The 8931-nt window shown below is 55.5% G+C and overlaps 1 protein-coding gene across 1 annotated transcript; it reads left to right on the forward strand.

Moving 5' to 3' along the window:
• The first annotated feature begins 260 nt into the window (after positions 1-260).
• HSPB1 (heat shock protein family B (small) member 1) lies at positions 261-1972 on the forward strand. The gene is made up of 3 exons (XM_017533485.2): positions 261-821; positions 1482-1545; positions 1659-1972. The coding sequence occupies exons 1-3, from the start codon at positions 458-460 to the stop codon at positions 1846-1848; spliced, it is 618 nt and encodes a 205-aa protein (XP_017388974.1). The 5' UTR covers positions 261-457; the 3' UTR covers positions 1849-1972.
• The last annotated feature ends 6959 nt before the right edge of the window (positions 1973-8931 follow it).

Below are 8931 nucleotides of genomic sequence, written 5' to 3' on the forward strand. Positions count from 1 at the left end.
GGCCGCTTTACATCACATTCCATCAAACAGCCTTGTGGTTCCAACCCTGCCTCTGCCACTTCCCAGCTGTTTGCCCCAGCCCAACCTGTCTGGCGCTGTCCTGCTTAACAAAAGGACGGGCCTGGCCGCCGGCCACACCCGCCAGCGCTTAAGCGCTTAAGCCTCCGAGTGCCCCGGTGTGGCACGTCTCCAGCGTCGCACTCTCGAACTCATTTGTTTTCCTTAACGAGAGAAGGTTCCAGATTGGGGCAGAACCCTCTTCGCCCCGCCCACGGCCCCCTGAACGCTGGGGGATGGGGGGACTGCACGGGGAGGGGCGGTCCCAAACGGGTCATTTCCATTAATAGAGACCTCAAACACCGCCTGCTAAAAATACCCAACTGGAGGCGCATAAAAGCGCGACCTGGCACCGCGGCCCGCACTTCTCCGAGCAGACGTCCCCAGCACAGCCGGCAGCATGACCGAGCGCCGCGTCCCCTTCTCGTTCCTGCGGAGCCCCAGCTGGGACCCCTTCCGCGACTGGTACCCGCACAGCCGTCTCTTCGACCAGGCCTTCGGGATGCCCCGGCTGCCAGAGGAGTGGTCGCAGTGGTTCGGCACCAGCAGCTGGCCAGGCTACGTGCGCCCCCTGCCCCCCGCCGCGGTCGAGGGCCCCGCGGTGGCCGCGCCCGCCTACAGCCGCGCGCTCAGCCGCCAGCTCAGCAGCGGGGTCTCGGAGATCCGGCACACAGCGGACCGCTGGCGCGTGTCCCTGGACGTCAACCACTTCGCCCCCGAGGAGCTGACGGTCAAGACCAAGGAGGGCGTGGTGGAGATCACCGGTGAGCAGCCCCTGGCCCTGCAGGGGAGGGAGGAGGCTAGCGGGGCGGGCGGGGCCCGGGGGTGCGGCTGAAACCCGGGGCCTGGGAGTTAAAAGTTAGCCCGGCACCGGGAAAAGCGGGATCCGTGATTCCCCTGCTCAGGAACTGGGAGTGCAGGTTGCTTTCTGCTCTGTAAGCTCAGCGCCTTGGGAGGCGGAGGCCAGGAGTTCAAGACTGGCCTGGGCAATATATCGAGGCCTCTCACCAACTACAAGAAAATAAAAAAGCAACCAAAACTTTTTTAAAAGATCATCAGTGAAGAAATGCTCCTTTTCCACGGAACCCTCTCCCCACCCGCAGCCCCATCCCCACATAAGCGGGTCCCCTGGCGCGGTCCCTGTCCCTAGCCGCGCAGGGGGCGTTCGTGCTGTTCCCGGTGCGCCTGCGCGTTGCTCCCTCCGCCCCTCGGCACCCTGCTCCATTCCTCCCAAAACTCCTACTCGAACTTTCCGGAAGTTTCTGAGAGCCTGGACAGGCGGGCACGCCCCCACTCCCAGCCCCCTCTGTTAATCCCTGCCAGCCTGCAGTCCTGGCTGCCTCCAAGCTGGAGGTGGGGCCTTTGGCCTGGCGGGGCCGAGAGTCGGTCCCCTCCCCCTCATTCTGATTTTCCTCTCCCCAAAGGCAAGCATGAGGAGCGGCAGGATGAGCACGGATTCATCTCCCGCTGCTTCACCCGGAAATACACGTGAGTCCTGGCGCCAGGTCGGGGTGGGTGGGTGGCGGGGGCTAGGGAGGAGGGCACAGGGACCCACCCGGTGTGTAATGTAACGCTCACCTTCCCTCTCTCTGCACGTCCAGGCTGCCCCCTGGTGTGGACCCCACCCAGGTCTCCTCCTCCCTGTCCCCTGAGGGCACACTGACCGTGGAGGCCCCCATGCCCAAGCCAGCCACGCAGTCCAACGAGATCACCATCCCCGTCACCTTCGAGTCGCGGGCCCAGCTTGGGGGCCCAGAAGCTGCGAAATCCGACCAGTCTGCAGCCAAGTAACAGCCTTAGCCTGGATGCCCACCCGTGCCACCTCCACTGGCCATGCCCCTCCCCCACCTGTGTGTTCTTTTGATACGTTTATCTTCTGTTTTTCTCAAATAAAGTTCGAAGCAACCCACCTGTCCGTGGCTCAGACCCTGGTGTTTGTGGAAGGAGGCCTCGGGCACCTGCCATTCGCTGGCTTACACTAGCCACCTTTGCTCAGGGTGTACTGGGTGCCCAGCCCCGTGCTGGGCCATGTGGGTACTCCCGTGTAGGTTGCTGGGCACAGGCTAACTCAAATCCATAAAGACAGAGGTCCTATTGTCCTACACTGTGGCTCATATCTGCAATCCCAGCTCTTTGGTAAGTTGAGGCAGGAGGATTGCTTGAAGCTGAGAGTTCAAGGCCAGCCTGGACAACACAGTGGGACCCTATCTCTTAAAAAGCCGGTCGCAGTGGCTCATGCCTGTAATCCCAGCACTTTGGGAGGCCGAGGGGGGCGGGTCATGAGGTCAGGAGTTGGAGACCAGCCTGACCAACATGCTGAAACCCCATCTCTACTAAAAAAACAAAAATTAGCCAGGCATGGTGGCATACACCTGTAATGCCAGCTGCTCAGGAGGCTAAGGCAGGAGAATCACTTGAACCCTGGAGGCAGAGGTTGTGGTGAGCCGAGATCGTGCCACTGTATTCCAGCCTGGGTGACAGAGCAAGACTGTCTCAAAAAAATAAAAATTACCCAGGGGTGGTATTGCACACCTGTAGTCCCGGCTACTCAGGAGACTGAGGCAGGAGGATTGCTTGAGCCCAGGCGTTGAAGTGTGCAGTGAGCTAACACTGTGCTTTTGCACTCCAGCCTGGGCAACGGAGCAAGATCCTGTCTTTCAAAGAAAAAAGAAGGTCGTGATTGCAAGGTCATGGTTGCAATTAAAACTGTTAAGGTGTAGAAGGGACGGAATGGGAAGCACCTGAGGCTTGAGTTTTCAGGGTCGGCTAGGCTGGGGCCCAGGTGAAGGGACACGGGGGTAATTGCACCTCCCCGCAGAGCTGATGGCAGGATTACTGTGTCAGAAGCTTGGCTTCGGCTTCGGCGCACCTCAAGGGCACCACAGTGGACCTGGTAAGCTTTGAGGTCTCTCACCGCCACACCCCCTGAGGCCAGGGCATCCCTGTTGGCAGTCACGAGGGAACTGGCAGGCAGAACTGGGGTGAGAACGGAGCCCGCAGAGTCTCGGGGTGGGGAGATTGGGCAGTGCCCTGGCCGACGTGCTCAGACCTGTGCTGCCGGCTGTGCCAGTGGTTCTGTTGCCTGTGTTTATTTCCAGCTGGCCTGCCTCCAGGTGTAGCCAGGCCTCCATGGGCCCAGTTCCTCTCTCTGTTGTCTGCCCTTGCCCTAGCTGCCACCCTCTAACCAGGCCCAGGGAGAGCTGTGGAGGTACAAAACAGTTGGGGGGCCAGATGTGGTGGCTCATGCCTGTAATCCCAGCACTTGGGGAGGCCAAGGCAGTTGGATCACCTGAGGTCAGGAGTTCGAGACCACCCTGGCCAACATGCTGAAACCCTGCCTCTACTAAAAATATAAAAATTAGCCCAGTGAGGTGGTACACGCCTGTACTACTCGGGAGGCTGAGGCAGGAGAATCGATTGAACCTGAGGCAGAGGTTGCAGTGAGCCCAGATCGCACCATTGCCCTCCAGCCTGGGGGACGAGTGGAAACTGTTTCACAAAAACAAAAGCAGACGGGGACTTTGGAGCTCAGTCTCGATGTCCTCAAATTTTTGAGAGACCCAGAGTCTGAGGCTGTAGCAAGACACTCCCATGTTCTTTTCTCAGCTGTGGGAAGTAGAAAAGTTCCTCTTTAAAGTTTCCTTCTTAAGAATAAATCATACACGTGCTAGTAACTCTTTGTTAAGCCCTATCCTATGTAGCTGTGAGACGTGCCATGCTTACAGGCACGTAGAACAGTCCACGTCCTTGTACTTTAAGCAAGATATTTGTGCTGGACGTGCTCATAGGCATGTCCCAGCTTACAGCCGAGGCCCCTTATCTGTTTAAAAAAGTTTTAAGTTACTAGCCAATCGGGTTTTAGTTTAGATTGTGAGGTCTGGCTCCAGCTAAGGGAGATCAGACACAGCAGTAAGGATGACCCCAAATGCCTAAGGGATAAATTTATTGTTTTTATTTCTTTTATTTTTTAGAGATGGGGTTTCACCATGTTGGTCAGGCTGGTCTCGAACTCCTGAACTCAGGTGACCCACCCACCTCGGCCTCCCAAAGTGCTAGGATTATAGGCATGCGCCACTGTGCCTGGCCTCATAAGGAATAAATCTGTGTGTTTTCCTTTGTTCATTGTACTTTTGTGGCATGTTAGCTAGCGAGGGTACCCTTTCTGCAGTCCAGGAAGTAAAAATTGTGTTGCTGAAAGATCCTTTGTCTCAGTGTTAATTTTTCTTTTCAGAACTGAGCATCTGTTTCCAACATCAGCCCCCAGCCCGACTTTCTCAGGTTCCCTAAGAAGGGTGGCACCCTGCAAGGAAGGGCCTGGAGCGTGTCCACACCACCTCCCATATCACCCCACACCACCCAGCTTCTTTTCTGGTTCTTGAGACGGGGTCTTGCTCTGATGTCAGGCTGAAGTGTAGTGGTACGATCTCAGCTCACTGCAACCTCTACCTCCCGGGTTCGGGTGATTCTCCTCCTGCCTCAGCCTCCTGAGTAGCTGGGACAGCAGGTGTGCGCCAATATGCCCAGCTAATTTTTTTTATTTTAGTAGAGTCGGGGTTTCACCATGTTGGCCAGGATGGTCTCCGTCTCCTTATCTCGTGATCCCCCGGCCTCGGCCTCTGAAAGCCAGCTTCTTTTTTTTCAGAGACAGTCTCCCACTGTCACACAGGCTGGCTTGCAGTAGTGAGATCTTGGTGCCCCATGCTAAGTGGCGCAGCCTTAAACTACTGGGCTCAAGGCATCTCCAGAAGTGCACCACATGCCTGGCGAATTTTTTTTTTCTTGTAGACATGGAGTCTCTCACTATGTTGTCCAGGCTGATCTCAAACTCCTGAGCTCAAGCCATCCTCCTGTGTCAGCCTCCCAACTGCTGGGATTGCAGGAATGAGCCACTGCGCCTGGCCCAGCCTCTTAATGTCTGCCCACTAGTGGGCTCCCTGTCCAGAAACCCATCTCTGGAGCAGGGTGGGGAGTCAGGGCAGGTCCCAGCCCTGGGCCCAGTCCTCTCCAGGCCTGTCATGCCTTTGCTTTTGTCTTTTTCCTTTTTTTTCTTTTGAGATGGAGTCTCACTCTGTCACCCAGGCTGGAGTGCAGTGGTGTGATTTCAACCTCCACCTCCCAGGTTCAAGCGATTCTCCTGCCTCAGCCTCCTGAGTAGCTGGGATTATAGGCACCTGCCACCATGCCCAGCCAATTTTTGTATTTTTAGTAGAGTCAGGACTTGTCATGTTGGCCAGGCTGGTCTCAAACTCTGAGACAGGAGAATTGCCTGAACCCGGGAGGCAGAGGTTGCAGTGAGCTGACATTGCACCACTGACTCCAGCCTGGGCAACAGAGTGAGACCCGGTCTCAAACAAACAAACAAAAAGGCAGGACAGGCCAGCAGAGGCCTGGAACTGCCCCTCCACCACAGGAGGGGTTCTGGGGTTTGCTGACATCACTGTCTGTAAAATCAGGCAGCCCTGGGCCTTGGCTGCCAGGGAGTGAATTATTTCCAGGTGCCACCATCACTCCTACTATAGAATCGACTCAGGGTTTGGCAGGCACAGATTTTGACGGCTCCATTGAGAGGGTGGAGAGAGAAGCAAAAGGTGCCTACAGGTGACAGGACCCCAGAGCTGGGTCCAAAGGGCGGGGCAGAGCCTCTTCGTGATGGGGGAGAGCCACTGGGAGGAGGAGGGACAGGAGGGTCGGGGGAACTGGAGCTCCAGCCCACGGACAGAGTCCCAGACCACCCAAGCCCTATGCCACCCTGGCAGAGCCCAGAGCAGGACAGGGGTCAGGCTGGCCCCCCATATACCTCCCTACCCTTCCCACATGTACACACCAGGACCTAGGGGGGTTGGGACAGTCCTAGAGTTCAGGGACTGGCAGGGGAGAGGGGGGAAGAAGCAGGATATTGGAGGGAGCTGGGTGAGGCTGAGCTGGTCTCGGCCAGTCTGGCACTGGCCCTCAAAGCTCAGAATCCAGCCAGGTGCGGTGGCTCATGCTGTAATCCTAGCACTTTGGAAGGCTGAGGCAGGTGGATCACAAGATCCGGAGTTCGAGACCAGCATGGTGAAACCCTGTTTCTACTAAAAATACAAAAACTAGCTGGGCGTGGTGGCGGGCACCTGTAATCCCAGCTACTCAGGAGGCTGAGGCAGGACAATCACTTGAATCCGGGAGTCGGAAGTTGCAGTGAGCTGAGATCATGCCACTGCACTCCAGCCTAGGCAACAGAGCAATACTCCATCTCAAAAACAAACAAACAAACAAACAAACAAAAAGCTCAGAATCCCTGATATGGGGGCTAAGTCTCACCTCTTGCTGTCCTCCCAGGAAGTCACCACCAGGGAATATGAGGGGACCTCTGAATGGAGCTCCCCTGGGGCCTGGAGGGCATAGCAAGGCATGGGGGTTGGGGGACAGCTTCACAGCTATACACATCCCTGCTCTGGCCAGGCACGGTGGCTCACGCCTGTAGTCCCAGCACTTTGGGAGGCCAAAGGGGGCAGATCACCTGAGATCAGGAGTTTGAGACCAGCCTGGCCAACATGGCAAAACCTCCATCTCTACTAAAAATACAAAAATTAGTCAAGTGTGGTGGCGTATTCCTGTAATCCCAGCCACTTGGGAGGCCTGAGGCAGGAGAATCACTTGAGTCCAGGAGGTGGAGATTGCAGTGAACCAAGACTGCGCCATTGCACTCCAGCCTGAGTGACAGAGCGAGACATTCTCTCAAAAAAAAAAAAAAAAAAAAAAAAAAAACAAGTGTTCCTTGATCTGTAAATGTCTAGTGCAAATTAGAGAAGGCACTGCAGGCTGGGCACAAGGGCTCACGCCTGTAATCCCAGCACTTTGGGAGGTCAAGGAGGGAGATTTGCTTGATGCCTGGAGTTAGAGACCAGCCTGGGCAGCATAGCGAGACCCCATCTATGTTAAAAAAAAAAAAATGTTCTGAAACAGCTTAAAAAAAAAATTAGCCAGATGTGGTGGTGCGTGCCTACTGAAGGATTATTTAAGCCCGAGTTCAAGGCTCTAGTGAGTTATGACCACACCACTGCACTCCAGCCTGGGGAACACAGCAAGATCTTGTCTCAAAAAATAAAAAGAGAAAAGAAAAGGCCCTCCCTCTATGCCCCAGTGGACTCATTCGTTTGAGCAGGTACCTTTCCCAGAAACTGGCTGGCCCAGTCACTCAGCTTGCAGAGCGGAACTTGAGGCCCCACCAGGACTGCATCTGCCCAGCAGGTCTGGGCAGAGCAGGAGCAGGGTGTGTGCACCCCACCCCAAAGATCGTACTGTTCTACCCTTCAGCCGATGCCCTGGGTGGCAGCCCGGAGGAGCGCAGGGATGGAGACCCACACGTGAGCAGAGATCACACCATTCCTGGCACACTCCTCCTAGTAGAGACACCTCTGATTCTCTTTCCCTTTCCAACTCGCCAGATGACTTTAGACCTCACCGTGCCCATCTAACTGTGCCTCCCAAGGACGAGCCATATTTTCATGGGCTGCTTATAAGAGACAGCTCTGCCAACCGCCAGTTGGTGCTGGGAGAGTTGGCACTGTGACAAATGCCGGGAATCCCAAGCTTGGCTGAGAAGGGATGGCTCTGGATCAATAAATACTCGTGGGATTGCCTCGGGCAAGAGCACGAGGGTGGGAGAGCCTCCCTGGCCGGTCTACAGACAAAAGGCAAGAGTCCAGCCAGGGCTCCTGATTCTCAGCCCAGAGAGAAACGAGCATGGCTAGGGATCCTGGGAAAAACAGACCTCCTCTGGGCAGGCTTCCTATAGCATAACATCCCCTCCCACCCTTCTTCCCAGCTGGTACACCAGCTGCCCAGCCTGAGATGACAGTGATGGCATCAACAGCTAGCACTGGTAGAAGGAAGTCTCCCCTCCCCCCACCACCCCAGGGCTGAATAAGGGGGCAGAGCCTACCACAGGGGCTTGGGGTTAAAGAGTGAATCAAGGCCAGGTGCAGTGGCTCATGCCTATAATCTCAGAGCTTTAGGAGGTTGAATCGGGAAGATTGCTTGAGGCCAGGAGTTCAAGACCAACTTGGGAAACATAGCAAGTCTGTCTTTAGCAAAGTTTTTTGTAGGGATTCTCAGCTCTGTCACCCAAGCTGTAGTGCGGTGGCGTAATCTCGGCTTACTGCAACCCCCACCTCCTGGGTTCAAGCAATTCTCCTGCCTCAGCCTCCCAAGTAGCTGGGACTACAGGTGCACACTGCCATACCTGGCTAATTTTTTGTATTTTAGTAGAGACAGGGTTTCACCCTGTTGCCCAGGCTGGTCTTGAACTCCTGAGCTCAGGCAATCTGCCCGCCTTGGCCTCCCAAAGTACTAGGATTACAGGCGTGAGCCACCGAGCCTGGCTCATGTTTTTTAAAATTTAGGTGAAGCGGCTGGGCGTGGTGGCTCACACCTGTAATTCCAGCACTTTGGGAGGCCAAGGCAGTGGATCACATGAGGTCAGGAGTTTGAGACCAGCCTAATCAACATGGCAAAACCCCATCTCTACTAAAAAATACAAAAATTAGTCAGATGTGGTGGTGCATGCCTGTAATCCCAGCTACTCAGGAAGCTGAGGCAGGAGGATCACTCAAGCCTAGGAGGTTGAGGCTGCAGTGAGCTATGATCATACTACTGCACTCCAGCCTGGGCAACATAGCAAGACCCTGGCTCTACTAAAAATAAAAAATTAGCTGGGCGTGGTGGTGCCTGCAGTCAGAGCTACTTGGGAGGCTGAGGTGGGAGAATCGCTTAAGCCCAAGAGTTCGAGCTATGGACACGCCACTGCACTACAGCCTGGGTGACAGCAACATCTTGTCTCTAAGAGAGATAAAGAATTAAGCAGGGCGCAGTGGCTCAAGCCTGTAATCCCAG

The sequence above is a fragment of the Cebus imitator genome, unplaced genomic scaffold, assembly GCF_001604975.1.
Source record: "Cebus imitator isolate Cc_AM_T3 unplaced genomic scaffold, Cebus_imitator-1.0 Scaffold82, whole genome shotgun sequence".
In the NCBI taxonomy this organism is placed as follows: Eukaryota; Metazoa; Chordata; class Mammalia; order Primates; family Cebidae; genus Cebus; species Cebus imitator.